The sequence below is a fragment of the Pagrus pagrus genome (genome assembly GCF_965226575.1).
Source record: "Pagrus pagrus genome assembly, chromosome: 9".
In the NCBI taxonomy this organism is placed as follows: domain Eukaryota; kingdom Metazoa; phylum Chordata; class Actinopteri; order Spariformes; family Sparidae; genus Pagrus; species Pagrus pagrus.
The window spans coordinates 7,822,694-7,839,436 of NC_140193.1; the positions used below are offsets into that span (position 1 = coordinate 7,822,694).

Consider the following 16,743-nt stretch of genomic DNA (forward strand, 5'->3'; position numbering starts at 1 on the left):
GTTATTGAAGTTTTTTGAAATTCATCAACATGAAAAAAATACAATGATATAATTGTTAAAATACATCTCTACAAATGTAGTTATTTACAAAGTAAATGTTTGCACAAACATTCATCCCCTTCACTGAGAAATGCATCACTACCTCAGCCATGTGTGTAAATAAGAGAGATTTTAAAGTAATGATGAATGAACTCTAGATAAGACCACTTACTTACAGAAACAGCATAGGCTAATTATGTTACTGTGATTATTTCTAATGCTTCATTTTTTTGTCAGATTTTGAGCATAATAACATGCTTAAAATAAGTTTTCTGATTTCTGGTAGCTTCAGGCCGTACACGAGAGGATTCACAATGGGAGGAATCACAACAAACTCGAGTGACAAAATAATAGATAGGAATGGATTCAGATCCTCAAGATCAATTATGCTGAGAGCAACATCACAAAACACAGTGATGGAATAATTGACAAATGTAATAACGTGTGGCAGACAGCTTTGTATGACTTTGCTTCTGAATTCTGAGGAGCGTTTCCTACAAACAAGATAAATGCGTGCATATGTATACAAGACAAAAGCCAGGGGAAGAAAGATTGTGCTTACGGTCCATAACATGCCAACAAGGTTATTAATCACAGTGGAGACACATGACAGTTTTACAACAGACCAGTTGGCACAGAATATCTTTGCTATCTTATTGCCACACAGTGGAAGTCTGGAGGCCAGATAAAGACAAGCTGCAGAAGAAAAGGCTGGAACGATCCACGCAAAGGCGACCAGCTTAGAGACCAGCTTGGAAGTTATTTTGTTGTGGTAATGTAGAGGTTGACACACAGCAACATACCGATCATATGCCATAATGCCCAAGAGGGTGAACTCATAGGATGCATAGGTGTAAATGACATAGATCTGAAATAAACAAGCTGATCGTGGGATCAAATGAGTGTCAGACAGAAGGTCTTTGAAAAATCTGAAGAAGAAGCCAGCAGAGCCCCACAGAGAGTTAATAGAAAGACACAAAATGAAAATATACATGGGCTCATGTAAAGTTTTCTCTCGTGATATTACCAATATTATGACAAGATTAGCTGAGATAATTAAAGCATACAACAGCAAACACAAGACAAATGTTGGGTAGCGGTAGTTGCCTATGTTAATAAACATGGTGAGGTTAAAATAAGGTGGATAAGTACTGTTTTCCATTTACCCCATAGACAGTAGAAGAGATAACTTTACGAATAAAGACAATTCTATTTGTGGATCCTGTTAACAGTTACGTGTTAACATGAATTGAGGCAGTGACAGGTATTTGGAGAGCAAGAGAGAGAGCAGAGATTTCCACAGAGACAAATGATACAAGAGGATCACAAGTAAGTAACAAACATGCAATCATTACAAGACATCAACAACATCAACAATAAGCCTTGTTAGAATGTCAGTTATATTTACTGTCAGTGGGTTTTACCACTCCGACATGCTCCTCATGTCATCTGTTTGTGGTCTGTGGTGGGTCAGGTAACCCCTGTAGTTTAACAGGAGGAGCTGAAAGCCTCTTTAACTTGTCACACACAATTATGTCATCGCAGTCATCACTCCATGGAATCTAGTAGAGAACTTCAATGTGCAAAACACAAACGCAAATGCAGATAAATTATCAATGACAACATCAGGCCAAAGTTGAAGTCACATGTTGACAAGTGACTATATTCCACCTGTGCTAGAAATACGGACATTGTACAGTTGAGGGAGTGTATTGCCAAAGGAAAAGGCTGTTTAACAGCAACATAAAGTGCCAAAAATGTTGAAAACAGCATACACTTTAACTGATATATGTATTTTATGTAGGACTTCCGGCTAAAATATGTCTTGCTGCGTGTAAGGTTTCAGCAGTACAAAGCGCTGCTTTCTGCCAACGCTGCTCACTGCTTCTCCACAGTGGCAGTGAGATCATCTAATGCAGGTAACACACTGATGAGGGATAATTACCTCATATAACCCCACATCAAAAGACCCGGGCTATCACTTTAAGACTGAATGAAGTCTGGTCACTAACCTCAGAGTTTTGCCAGAAACTTTGACCGCACAAGTTGAAAACCTGAAGCTGCCATGAAGAGGGTCATGCCGGTGGCTACACTAGTGATGGAGTTGTGTTTATACTCGTCCCAGGGGAGACAATATACAGTATTTCTTGGGTTTTCTGCCTAAATATTTGATCTTGCAGTAATATCAGCTTGTTGTGACTACAGTGTTATTAAACGTTTTTATGATTGTGTTGGCACCGTCTATAATTGGTTAAAGATATAATATGTAACATTCATTCCACATTAAAATGTCCACAAACATTCAGACCTTTGAGATATATTTTGTTGAGTTGTGTACTTACATGTTCCAACTGTTACGCCTGGCTCTGAGGCTGCAACAAAACATTAAGCAAGCAGCGCGATGTAGAGCAATACAACATCTTTATTAACGAGAATGCATACGAAAGATACGATGGCGTGTGGAAGTGGTTGTCAGAGGTGTGTGAGGGTGCTTGGGTGCTATATTATGTGAGGTGCATGTTGTCAGGTGCAAACAAAAACGAGACGACGTGCAGCAGGATGGAGGTCCCCGGGAGGAATGAGCGAGTGAGGTAGCCAACAGCAGGGGTTTAAATCAGCAGGCCTATCAGAGCCGGACACAGGTGCTCCCAGTCAGCCATCAAGCAGCCACCTGCAAAACACACCCACACACCATACATACCACACACACACACAAGACACAGCCATGGGCTAGGGCCGTAACACCCCCCCCCCCACACACACACAAAGACAGGGTCCCACACTGAACCCTGGCAGCCAGAGATGAACAAGGGACCAAGGGAAAAAAAAACAGGGAGCAGACGGCACCTGAAACAGAACAGAGACCAACATAAATACAAACACATCAATCACAGGGAGCCCTCGACAACGCATCAGCTACCACGTTATCGCGCCCCTTGATACGGCGGAAACTGTGGCCTTTGCAAAGTCACACTTGGCCAGGTTCACCTTCAAATGTGCATGAGCCAAGCCGCCAAACAACCTGTTAATACGATCCAGATGAACGTCCCAATCGTCAGAGTAAATGACCACATCATCTAAATACACCGAACAACCTTCCAGACCTCCCACAACCCTGTTCAGGCGTTGGAAGGTCGCCGGTGCATTGCGCAAACCAAAAGGCATAACTGAATAGGAATACAAACCAGTAGGTGTAATTAATGCTGCAATATCTCGAGCCCTCTTAGACAAACGCACCTGCCAATATCCCTTGAGCAAATCACACATTTTTAGCTGACCCAACCTGGGTCGACGCAATCCTCCACCCGGGGGAGGGGGAAACAATCAGGCTTTGTGACACTATTTACCTTACGGAAGTCTGAACAAAATCTGGGCGTGTTATCTGACTTTGGAACGAGCAAGCAAGGTGAGGCCCAGGGCGAGCAAGACGGCTCCGCAATGCCATTCTCTAACATATACTCAACCTCAGCATCAAGAAACTTGCACTTCTCTGGATGAACACGATAAAACTTCTGTTTAATGGGCATAGAATCTCCCACATCAATATCATGTTCAGTCAAATGTGTGCGGGTAGGTGTATCACTGAACAAACATGCATAACTCTTAATCACACTAACCAACTGTGCACGCCTAGAGGTCTCCAAATGGCCAAGCAAACCATCCAAATTCTGCAGTGTTTCAGAATTCTTCAGCCGGCCATAGAGTAAAGCATTATCAGGGCCTGGTACGCCGTCTCCTCCCTGTTCTGCCACCACAGGGGATGGAGAAACAGACACACAGGCAGGATGGACATCTGTCAGGTGGACCTCCCCACCAGACTCCTGCACACGAGTATAATATGGTTTCAATAGATTAACATGACACAGTTGAGTAGAAGATCTACGGTCTGGAGTAGCAATCAGATAATTCAGGTCAGACAACTTTTTTACCACAGTAAGGGCCAGAAAATTTAGCCTGAAAGGATGATGTTACAATGGGCAACAGAGCAAGGACCTGATCTCCTGGGAGAAAAACATGATTTTCAACCCCACGGTCATAATGTTTTTTCATTTTGCTCTGTGCACCCACCAACTTATCCTTAGCCACCTCCTGTGCCCTATACATCCTGTACCGAAAACCCTAAACGTACTCCAGAAGGTTACGTGGAGGCTCCTCCTCCCTCCAATTGTCACGCAACAGGGCCAAAGGGCCCCGAACAATATGGCCAAACACAAGGTCGTTGGGACTAAACCCTACACTCTCCTAAACCACTTCCCTAGCGGCCAACAACAGCCACGGCAAGCCCTCTTCCCAGTCACTCGACATTTCAATACAATAAGCACGCAACATTGCCTTTAGTGTCTGGTGAAATCTTTCCAGAACACCTTGACTTTGCGCGTGGTAGGCAGAGGCCTGATTGTGCTTAACACGCAACTGTTTCAGGACCTGGGAAAACAGATGAGATGAGAAGTTAGATCCCTGGTCAGACTGGATAACCCTGGGAACACCAAAAGCAGACATAAATTGTGACAAAGCACGCACAACAGACCTGGCTGTGATTGTGCACAGTGGATAGGCCGCTGGATACCTTGTGCTCTGGCACATCACCGTCAACAAATAACAAGCTCCTGACCTCGAAGGGGGCAAGGGCCCCACACAATCAATAACAAGGTGCTCAAAAGACTGACTTAAGGCGCGTATTGTGACCAAAGGAACAGGCTTGAGGGTCTGATTAGGTTTACTGGTAAGTTGACATGTATGTACTTTATTTAAGCTGACACATCTCTTTTCAGTCGGGGCCAAAAGAAATACCTCAAGATGCGGTCATACGTCTTCCTGACGCCCAAGTGACCACTCTCGTCATGGGAAATCTGCAACACCAAACTGCGAAACTTAAAGGGAACAACAACTTGATAAACAGGATCCCCAACAAAATTTTCCCACTGAGGCACCCATTTCCTCATCAACACACCATTATCAACAAAATAACACTGAGCATGATTTTCCACCTCACCAACAGGGCAAGCCATCTCCAGCAATGCCTTGAGGGAGACATCCGTCTGCTGCTGCTCCACCAACTCACTGCAAGAGACAGACCAAGGGACATCAGGACATGTTACATCATGCTGCAGTGAACTGTCAGCCTCTCCTGCGGAACTCCCATCAGCCTGTGCGTGCGCCATGGCACACGTCACAGCGCATGCTGTAAACACATCAGGGAACTCCCTCTCGTTTTTATCAGGCTCACTGCTAACGAGGGGCTCCGGAACCACAATAGGAGGGGGAACATCAGCCCAAACTCTACTACCATATATGTCATTACCCAAAATCACTTGGATTCCATCCAGAAGCCGGCCGCACACCAACCACCACTTCCCCCTGAAAGAGATCACAAGACAACGTCATTTTGTGCTGAGGCACGCGCAGAACTTTCAATCCCATCCCCAGCACAGGGATGAACGAACCAGTGTAGGTCCCGTCTGAAAATGGTAAGACTGATGCCAAAATGAAAGAATCAAACGCAGCAGTGTCCCGCAATATCCTTACGCGCACACCCTCGTCACCACCTACCAGGGCAACAACACCTTCACTGATAAAAGGCTCAAAAGACTTAAGCCCCACACCGGCCACCTGAGGCCCCGCCTCACCATCTACTGGCAATCCCTCCAAGACCGGCGCAACGAACATCACTGGCTTGGGGGAAAAACTAGACTCAATGTGCTTAGGCCTGGACTTCAACGCGTAACAATCACGCCTCCAATGGCCCCGCTTGTGACAATAACTGCATACTTTATCAGACTCACGTGCACCGTGATTGTTCCTCTGCTGCTCTGCTGGTCTTACATGGTGTCCAGACCACGCACTGCCACCGGAGGAAGTGTCCCTGTGCCTGCCACCGCAAGCCCCAAGCGCATCCCCCCCGTGCGTCAGCACATAGTCATCGGCCAAGGCAGTGGCCTCAGCTGCCGTCTTAACCTTGCGCTCACTTATATAAGTCGCAATGCGCTCCGACACCGAGTTCTTAAACTGCTCCAAAATAGCCAGCTCCCACAGATCAACAAATGATTCAACTTCCGCAGCAACACACCAGCGATCAAAATGAGTGGACAAGTCACGTACAAACTCACCTCTCCTCCAAGTCCTAAACCGCTGGCGGTAAGCCTCAAGAACAAGCTCAAACACCTTCAGAATAGCTGATTTTACTAATGCGTAATTCCCACACTCACTGCTACTCAAGGATGAATAAGCCTCCTGGGCCCTGCCAGTTATCACACACTGCAACAACAATGTACGCGTGGTCTCAGACCACCCCCGTGCATCCCCAAGACGTTCAAACGTCTCTGGATCACGCTCATTAAATTTGGGCACAAGCCTCAAATCACTACCAGTAGCAGCAGCAGCACTTGCCGGACTCCCCATGGACACAGGACCCACCAGTTAACACATCAGCTGCTGCTCTTCCCTCACGAACCAACTGCAGCTGCTGCCTCTGCAGCTCCAGTTTCGCCAACTCGGTCTCCTGCTTCATCTTCGCCAAAGACAGCTCCTTCTCTGCCTCCAACTTCAGACGCAGCTCCAGCAACTCCTTCTGCTGCTCGAAGGACAACCCAGGACCAACGCCAAGACCCGCGACAGACGGAAACGGGTCCTCAAGCACAGAAGCACCAACTTCCTTCCCCGTGCCCAAAACCTTCATTTTAAACAAATGCACCTTCAAATTAGCCGGAACGGCGTCCTTTACGTGTCTGTCACCAACATCGACCTTATAATAGTCAACTAATCTAAGCAACTGATCCCTTGAACACTCGTCCAACAACTGCTCAGACGACAAACGCACAAACGCCTTCACCGTTTCATCCGTCTCTACAGTTTGCGAGAAAAAAAACAAAACAGAAAAAGTTAAGTGTCAGACCCACCTGTGCGCTTCATGGCCTTCAGCCTCAAGTCGGAGTTCGCCCGCTAGCTATCTGCCTAACCACTCTAACTAGCTAACTCCCCCTAGTCTTCATGAGGCGTAGTGGCGGGTACTTATGCACCTAGAGCCCGCTGGCACGAAAGCAGTACCCAGTAAACTGGCCACCGCCCCGTAACCACGGGCAGTGCTCCCGAGCAAATTAAGGGAAAAGGGAAAGGGAAGCTCTCAACCACCGTACCCCAACACTAACAACCCCCCACCAACGAATTCCAAAGGGGAGACACAGCTAAGCCTACAAGGAAAAACTCCGACAAAACAATGCACACACACACACCTTGTCCAACACTCACCTTTCTCCGCTTCCGCCAAGATCCATCTCGCATGAATGAATGAAAAAAAACTTGAAAAAACACCTGCTCACAACGCACAAAACGCTTGCGGTCTAATGCACCACACGCCCTCGAGCTCAACTAGCACCATAAATGGAGAAATACGTCACAGTTTACCTAGGGAATCCCCACTGAGGGAACCGCATCTACCCTACGTCACTCAAGACCAATCAACCACATTGAACACACGCCGCCACTTACTCTGACTGCGATGCAATTACTGCACTCACACAAAGAAAAAAATCAGAGACGAACTTACATACCAAGAAGGCAACAAACCAACTAAACGCCCGGCACTTCAAATGGACGAGCCCCCAACTTTGTTACGCCTGGCTCTGAGGCCGCAACAAAACATTAAGCAAGCAGCACGATGTAGAGCAATACAACGTCTTTATTTACGAGAATGCATACGAAAGATACGATGGCATGTGGAAGTGGTTGTCAGAGATGTGTGAGGGTCCCCGGGAGGAATGAGAGAGCGAGGCAGCCAACAGCAGGGGTTTAAATCAGCAGGCCTATCAGAGCCGGACACAGGTGCTCCCAGTCAGCCATCAAGCAGCCACCTGCAAAACACACCCACACACCATACATACCACACACACACACACACACACACACGACACAGCCATGGGCTGGGGCCGTAACACAACCCAGAGGAATCCATCATTTCATTCAAGATAATGGTGCGTTACATTTGGTCGCCTGTCGCTATCACTAAACTTTTATACATTACCTTGTCTGTGAACCTAATTTCTACCTGAGTCACATCAGACAGATTTTCCCCAGCGACGGTGGTTGTTTAACAGCCAAGACAACACCTCCAATGATCCCATGGTACTTCTCGCCATAATCAAACTAATTATTCGACTCTGCGTAGAGCCGACGTATAACTAATCAAACCAATGTAAATGACGGTGATTCACTCTTTCCCATCTCCCTATGCAGAGGGGCTCCCACCGTAATTTTATATAGGGGGGCCGAAAGGGGCTTTTTCATTTATTTATTTACTGTAAATAAATAGTGCCTAATCTTATAAATCAGATTGGAGCATATTACGCATACAGTATGAAACTCATTAGGGGGGGGGGGGGGGGGGGCTCGCAAAGGAGGCGAAGCACTCGCTATGTGGGGGCCGTTATTCATGAGTACATCAGGGGGTCATGGTACAAAGCAAACAATGCTATTAATTCTACATTCAGGCATAGAACTCAATCATAATTCCCATTTCTCTTCCTAATTCACAGAGATTCACTGTCAGTCCTTGTTACTAAAGTAACCCCACTTGGAGTCAGGCTGTGTAATACTTGAGTTATGTACCAGCGTTACTTGTACAGTGTTTTCACCATTTGTAGTCATCATTTATTCAGACACAGTCAGTTTTCTACTTGTTTTTATGTCCCTAGATTGCCGAAGGAGTTAAGTGAATGCTTACACAAGAATAACAAGTGTGCTTCCCTTTGTAATTTATGCCAGGGGAGATGCTGTACTTCATCATTGTCATTGCCCGGAAAGAAATGGTCCTGAAGCATTCAATAAATTCCCCGTAATTATACCAGAACTACTCTATTAAACATAAAGGGCTCTATTTTCCTGGTCCCATTGTCTTTGAACTTCACTCTGGCTGTCTTTTAGGAAACAAAGCCTTAAAATTTGTGTTCAGAATAGACATCAAACAGATGAAACCAGGTCAGTTTCTAAAACAGAAACACCACATGCTATCAGAAAGATTAGAATAAAAAATACGTGATACAGCAGAATTCAAATTTATTTAATTATTAATGCGTTCTGAACAAAGTTGACACAACTCTTATTTTTTGCATGCAAAGTGACACAATCTACCAATGCAAAACATGTCCCAAAGCTAACCTCATGAAATGAATAATCCTAAGAATACATACTGACAAAAAATTTATCGTAATGATCAACTTGAAAACTCTTGAAGCTCACTGTTTTCACATGTCATATCTTGCTGTATCTTTTCACAATAACAGGGTTTATTTCAGGTCATTTTCATTAATTACAGCAGTTTGTTTTTTATTCTGTTTTTCCCAGTGACTTTTATTTTACACAATAATGCAACTTTTTATCATAAACTCTTAGTCCGTCTTTCTAGATTGCCAGAATTTCTTTTTTTAAACAATGAATGCAGTGGGAGTTATTGGAGTTTTTTGAAATTCAAAAACATGAAAAAAATACAATGATATAATTGGTAAAATACATCTCTACAAACGTAGTTATTTACAAAATAAATGTTTGCACGAACATTCATCCCCGTCACTATGAAATGCATCACTACCTCAGCCATGTGTGTAAATGAGAGATTTTAAAGAAATGATGAATGAACTCTAGATAAGGCCACTTACTTACAGAAACAGCACAGGCTAATTATTTACTGTGATTATTTCTAATGCTTTATTTGTTTGTCAGATTTTGAGCATGATAACATTCTTAAAATAAGTTTTCTGATTTCTGGTAGCTTCAGGCCGTACACGAGAGGATTCACAATGGGAGGAATCACAACAAACTCGAGTGACAAAATAGCAGCTAGGAATGGATTCAGATCCTCAAGATCATTTCTGCTGAGAACAACATCACAAAACAAAGTGATGGAATAATTGGTAAATGTAATAACGTGTGGCAGACAGCTTTGTATGACTTTGCTCCTGAATTCTAAGGAGCGTTTCCTACAAACAAGATAAATGCGTGCATATGTATACAAGACAAAAGCCAGGGGCAGAAAGACAGTGCTTACGGACACTAACATGCCAACAAGGTTATTAATCACAGTGGAGACACATGACAGTTTTACAACAGGCCAGTTGGAACAGAATATCTTTCCTATCTTATTGCCACACAGTGGAAGTCTGGAGGCCAGATAAACACAGGCTGCAATAGAAAAGGCTGGAACGATCCACGCAAAGGCGACCAGCTTAGAGACCAGCTTGGAAGTTACTTTGTTGTGGTAATGTAGAGGGTGACACACAGCTACATACCGGTCATATGCCATAATGCCTAAGAGGGTGAGCTCATAGGATGCATAGGTGTAAATGACATAGATCTGAAATAAACAAGCTGATCGTGGGATCAAATGAGTGTCAGACAGAAGGTCTTTGAAAAATCTGAAGAAGAAGCCAGCAGAGCCCCACAGAGAGTTAATAGAAAGACACATAATGAAAATATACATCGGCTCATGTAAAGTTTTCTCTCGTGATATTACTAATATTATGACAAGATTAGCTGAGATAATTAAAGCATACAACAGCAAACACAAGACAAATGTTGGGTAGCGGTAGTTGCCTATGTAAACGAACATGGTGAGGTTAAAATAAGGCGGACGAGTAGTGTTTTCCATTTACCCCATAGACAGTAGAAGAGATAATTTCATGAATAAAGACTTTTATATTTGTGGATCCTGTTAACAGATATGTGTTAACATGAATTGAGGCAGTGACAGGTATTTGGAGAGCAAGAGAGAGAGCAGCGATTTCCAAAGCGACAAATGACACAAGAGGATTACAAGTAAGAAACATGCAATCATAACAAGACATCAACAACATCAGCAATAAGCCTTGTTAGAATCTCAGTTATATTTACTGTCAGTGGGTTTTACCACTCCAACATGCTCCTCATGTCGTCTGTTTGTGGTCTGTGGTGGGGCAGGTAACCCCTGCAGTTTAACAGGAGGAGCTGAAAGCCTCTTTAACTTGTCACACACAATTATGTCATCGCAGTCATCACTCCATGGAATCTAGGATAGAGAACTTTAATGTGCAAAACACAAACGCAAATGCAGATAAAATATCAATGACAACATCAGGCCAAATTTGAAGTCCCACGTTGACAAGTGACTATATTCCACCTGTGCTAGAAATACAGACATTGTAAAGTTGAGGGAGTGTATTGCCAAAGGAAAAGGCTGTTTAACAGCAACGTAAAGTGCTATAAATGTTAAAAACATAGTATACACTTTAACTGATATATGTATTTTAGGTAGGATTTTAGGCTAAGCTGCGTGCTTCTCCACGGTGGCGCCTAGATGAAGGTCATCTACTGCAGGTAACACTGCTACGAGGGATAATTACCTCATATAATCCCACATCAAAAGACCCGGGCTGTCACTTTAAGACTGAATGAAGTCAGGTCACTAACCTCAACTACAATTCTGAGTTTTGTGGAAAAACATGCTCCTTCAAGGCCCAAATCTTGAATTAAAACTATTGAGAATTATTGTAGGATTTGAAGCATTGGAAGTGTTAAAATTCTGTTATGGTATAACTCAAAGTTGATGTTACTGTTCTACCTACTACCAACTGGTGGTTTATGGGTTTTAAACAATGCCAGTTATACACTAGTCATGATGAAAGGTTGATCACAGTGATTTAATTAGAATCATATCTCTTGACGGACACAGTCAAACCCTGTTTTGCAGTCATAAAAGAAGTTTCAGATGTTGTTAGCTGATACAACAATCACTGTGTATGTAAAGTTGAGTCAAAATAAACTGAAGTGCCACTGTTCATCGTGATGAACACGTCACTCAATCTAAAAGTGTGGCCTCCTGATGTGTTTTTAATAGTTTTGGACAACAGTAAAACTCTGACACAGAATAATACCTATCAGAACATAGTTATACAGTTATACAATACTTATCTGTATTCTTGTCATGGGATTTGCATAATATTTTGCCAACCTATTGCCAAGGGTGTAGCAAGTAAAGTGTTGGGAAAGTGCAGTGTGGTTCAGACATGATGTCTGATACTAGCCTGGGAATGAGATGAATCTGAGCTCAGGCCAATCACAGCCATTTATTTATGATGGTGCAGGTTAATATGACTGACAGAGGATCATCACCGGACAGATTTCAAAAGTCACACTGTACTTGCTGCTCTGATTGGTTGTAGAATCCAAAAAAAACACGGGACGAGATGTTGCACTGTCCCTTGTGCCTATATGTGGTGAGCACTTATTCGATAAGAGTTGTCGTTGGGAGTGGTATACAATCAAGTGGTGCGGGGGGAACACATCTTCAGTAGTGTGCCCTTGCATCACTGGGTGTTTCGGCCTTTTAACATGATACACCCTCCGAAAGGGTGGCCGGCTGCTGGATGATCAGCCCTCAGCTTGTGTCCTGTGCTCAACTGCCTTCAAAATTCACCCTTAAGTGGTACTTGGGGCCCAGCACGGGTCGTTCCGCTAGAGCCAAATCCACTGGCAGCTTCTTTCAGCCACTTCTGAGACTGCTCTGATGGTCTTCCGCAGGGCCTGACCGTGGCTGCCGAGATCTTTCAGCAGTCTGATGGTAGAGGATGCCACAAATCCTCTGCATCCCACTTCAACTGGATAGACTTTGGTGTTCCAGCCGCATTGCTTCGCTTCTGCTGCTAGTTCTGCTGCTAGTTCTGCATAGCGCAGCTTCTTACGCTCATAGGCCTCTTCAACCGAGTTCTCCCGTGGAACTGTGAGCTCTATGAGGTTAGCAGCCTTTAGTGAAGGGGACCAGAGTACCAAGTCTGGCCTGAGGTTGGTGGAGGCGATCTCTGGTGGGAAAATTAGTTTCTGGACGATGTCTGCCAGCATCTTCCAGTCCAGGGCCATGCCTAAGTGTCCTTCTTCCGGCCTGAGGGAAGGACATTTTGGTGTTTTCTGTCCTTTGACAAACTTTGCTGCCTTCAAGGGGTTGGTTGCTCTTGGTGGCAAGGAGTTGGTCTCGCTCCGCTTGCTTTCCAGAGCTGCTGCCAGGCTCTTGAGGACCTGATTGTACCGCCAGGTGTATCTCACTTGCGCAAGGCAGGTCTTGCAGCCTATCATGATGTGTTTGAGGGTAGCTGGGGTTGGGCAGGGGACACAGGTTGGGTCATCGCCATACCACTGATGGAGATTATTTGGTGATGGAAGCACGTCATCCGTCACTCTGATGATAAAACTGATCTTGCTTGCTGCCATTTCCCATAGTTCCATCCAGCTGATCTTCCTTCTCTCCACACCTTCCCACTGCATCCATTGTCCCTGTTTAACATGAGAGGACGCTTGTGGAAACAGGTTTGAGTTGAGAGACGTGGAATGTGGGGTAGACCCGGAGAGATTGCAGGGAACCTAAACGAACCGCTGCCAGATTGATGACCCTTTCAATCTAGATGGGGCAATGTAGCGTCGAGCCAGTTTGCGGGAATGTACCTGGAGAGGCAAGTCCCAAGAGGAAAGCCAAACCTTCTGTCCGGGTTGGTATTGTGGAGCAAGAGACGCGCAGGTCTGACAGACATCGGTTGCAGTGGGAGGAGCAAGTCAAGGCAGCATGTGTGGCTTGCCAGACCTCCTTACAACAGGTTACATAGGTTTGAATAGAGGGGAAGGCTAACTCCCCTTCCTGTGTGTGAAACAGAGGGGGTTGAAAACCTGAAGCTGCCATGAAGAAGGTCATGCAGGAGGCTGCACTAGTGAGGGAGTTGTGTGAATACTTGACCCAGGGGAGACAATATATTTATTGGGTTTTCTGCCTAAATATCTGATCTTGCAGTAATATCAGCTTGTTGTGACTACAGCATTATTAAACTTTTTTATGATTGTGTTGGCACTGGCTATAATTGGTTAAAGATATAATATGTAACATTCATTCCACATTAAAATGTCCACAAACGTTGAAACCTTTGTGATATATTTTGTTGAGTTGTGTACTTACATGTTCCAACCCAGAGAAATCCATCATTTCATTCAGGATAATGGTGCGTTACATTTGGTCGCCTGTCGCTCATACTAAACTTTTATACATTACCTTGTCTTTGAACCTAATTTCTACCTGAGTCACGTCAGACAGATTTTCCCCGACGGTGGTGGTTGTTTAACAGCCAAGACAACACCTCCAATGATCCCATGGTACTTCTCGCCATAATCAAACTAATTATTCGACTCTGCGCAGAGCTGACGTATAACCAATCCAACCAATGTAAATTACAGTGATTCACTCTTTCCTATCTCCCTATGCAGAGGGGCGCCCACAGTAATTTTATATAGGGGGGCCGAAAGGGGCTTTTTCATTTATTTATTTACTGTAAATAAATAGTGCCTAATGTTGCAAATCAGATTGGAGCATATTACGCATGAAACTCATTAGGGGAAGGGGGGGGGACTCGCAAAGGAGGCAAAGCACTTGCTATGTGGGGGCCTTTATTCATGAGTACATCAGGGGGTCCTGGTACAAAGCAAACAATGCTATTAATTCCACATTCACACATAGAACTCAGTCATAATTCCCATTTCTCTTCCTCATTCACAGAAATTCACTGTCAGTCCTTGTTACTAAAGTAACCCCACTTGGAGTCAGGCTGTGTACTTAAGTGTAATACTTGAGTAACTCATGTACCAGCGTTACTTGTACAGTGTTTTCACCATTTGTAGCCATCATTTATTGTTCAGACACAGTCAGCTTTTTACTTGCTTTTATGTCCCTAGATTGCCGAAGGAGTTTAGTGAATGCTTGCACAAGAGTAGCAAGTGTGCTTCCCTTTGTAATTTATGCCGGGGGAGATGCTGTACTTCATCAGTGTCATTACCCTGAAAGAAATGGCCCATAAGAATTCAATAAATTCTCCGTAATTATACCAGAACTACTCTTTTAAACATAAAGGGCTCTATTTTCCTGGTCCCATTGTCTTTGAACATCACTCTGGCTGTCTTTTAGGAAACAAAGCCTTAAAATTTGTGTTCAGAATAGACATCACACAGATGAAACCAGGTCAGTTTCTAAAACAGAAACACCACATGCTATCAGAAAGATTAGAATAAAAAATATGTGATACAGCAGAATTCAAATTTATTAAATAATTAATGCATTCTTAACAAAGTTGACACAACTCCTATTTTTTGCAAGCAAAGTGACACAATGCAAATGCAAAAAGTGTCCCAAAGCTAACCTCATGAAATGAATAATCCTAAGAATACATACTGACAAAAAATGTATCTTAATGATCAACTTGAAAGCTCTTGAAGCTCACTGTTTTCACATGTCATATCTTGCTGTCTCTTTTCACAATAACAAAGTTTATTTCAGGTCATTTTCATTAATTACAGCAGTTTGTTTTTTATTCTGTTTTTCCCAGTGACTCTTATTTTACATAATAATGCAACTTTTTATCATAAACTCTTAGTCCGTCGTTCTAGATTGGCAGAATTTCTTTTTTAAACAATGAATACAGTGGCAGTTATTGGAGATATTTTAAATTCATCGACAGGGAAAAAAAATACAATGATATAATTGGTAAAATACATCTCTACAAATGTAGTTATTTACTTTACAAAGTAAATGTTACCACAAACATTCATCCCCTTCACTCTGAAATGCATCACTACCTCAGCCATGTGTGTAAATAAGAGAGATTTTATAGTAATGATGAATGAACTCTAGATAAGACCACTTACTTACAGAAACAGCACAGGCTAATTATGTTACTGTGATTATTTCTAATGCTTCATTTGTTTGTCAGATTTTGAGCATGATAACATTCTTAAAATAAGTTTTCTGATTTCTGGTAGCTTCAGGCCGTACACGAGAGGATTCACAATGGGAGGAATCACAACAAACTCGAGTGACAAAATAACAGCTAGGAATGGATTCAGATCCTCAAGGTCAATTCTGCTGAGAGCAATATCACAAAACGCAGTCATGGAATAATTGATAAATGTAATAACGTGTGGCAGACAGCTTTGTATGACTTTGCTCCTGAATTCTGAGGAGCGTTTCCTACAAACAAGAAAAATGCGTGCATATGTATACAAGACAAAAGCCAGGGGCAGAAAGACTGTGCTTACGGTTACTAACATGCCAACAAGGTTATTAATCACAGTGGAGACACATGACAGTTTTACAACAGGCCAGTTGGCACAGAATATCCTTGGTATCTTATTGCCACACAGTGGAAGTCTGGTGGTTGGATAAACACAGGCTGCAACAGAAAAGGCTGGAACGATCCACGCAAAGGCGACCAGCTTAGAGACCAGCTTGGAAGTTACTTTGTTGTGGTAATGTAGAGGGTGACACACAGCTACATACCGATCATATGCCATAATGCCTAAGAGGGTGAGCTCATAGGATGCATAGGTGTAAATGACATAGATCTGAAATAAACAAGCTAATCGTGGGATCAAATGAGTGTCAGACAGAAGGTCTTTGAAAAATCTGAAGAAGAAGCCAGCGGAGCCCCACAGAGAGTTAATAGAAAGACACATAATGAAAATATACATGGGCTCATGTAAAGTTTTCTCTCGTGATATTACCAATATTATGACAAGATTAGCTGAGATAATTAAAGCATACAACAGCAAACACAAGACAAATGTTGGGTAGCGGTAGTTGCCTATGTTAACGAACATGGTGAGGTTAAAATAAGGTGGACGAGTAGTGTTTTCCATTTACCCCATAGACAGTAG

The 16,743-nt window shown here is 43.4% G+C and overlaps 3 protein-coding genes across 3 annotated transcripts; all 3 read right to left on the reverse strand.

Annotated features, from left to right (window-relative positions):
• Positions 1–253: 253 nt before the first annotated feature.
• On the reverse strand, positions 254–1,201 carry LOC311262893 (olfactory receptor 4B13-like; the record flags this gene model as incomplete). Its single annotated transcript, XM_084362642.1, has 1 exon — positions 254–1,201. One exon carries the CDS (start codon positions 1,199–1,201, stop codon positions 254–256), a length of 948 nt encoding a protein of 315 aa, XP_084218768.1.
• Positions 1,202–9,727: 8,526 nt separating this feature from the next.
• Positions 9,728–10,675, reverse strand: LOC311262894 (olfactory receptor 6N2-like; the record flags this gene model as incomplete). Its single annotated transcript, XM_084362643.1, has 1 exon — positions 9,728–10,675. One exon carries the CDS (start codon positions 10,673–10,675, stop codon positions 9,728–9,730), a length of 948 nt encoding a protein of 315 aa, XP_084218769.1.
• A 5,102-nt stretch (positions 10,676–15,777) lies between these two features.
• On the reverse strand, positions 15,778–16,725 carry LOC311262895 (olfactory receptor 6N2-like; the record flags this gene model as incomplete). Its single annotated transcript, XM_084362644.1, has 1 exon — positions 15,778–16,725. The coding sequence occupies one exon, from the start codon at positions 16,723–16,725 to the stop codon at positions 15,778–15,780; it is 948 nt and encodes a 315-aa protein (XP_084218770.1).
• Between the last annotated feature and the right edge of the window lie 18 nt (positions 16,726–16,743).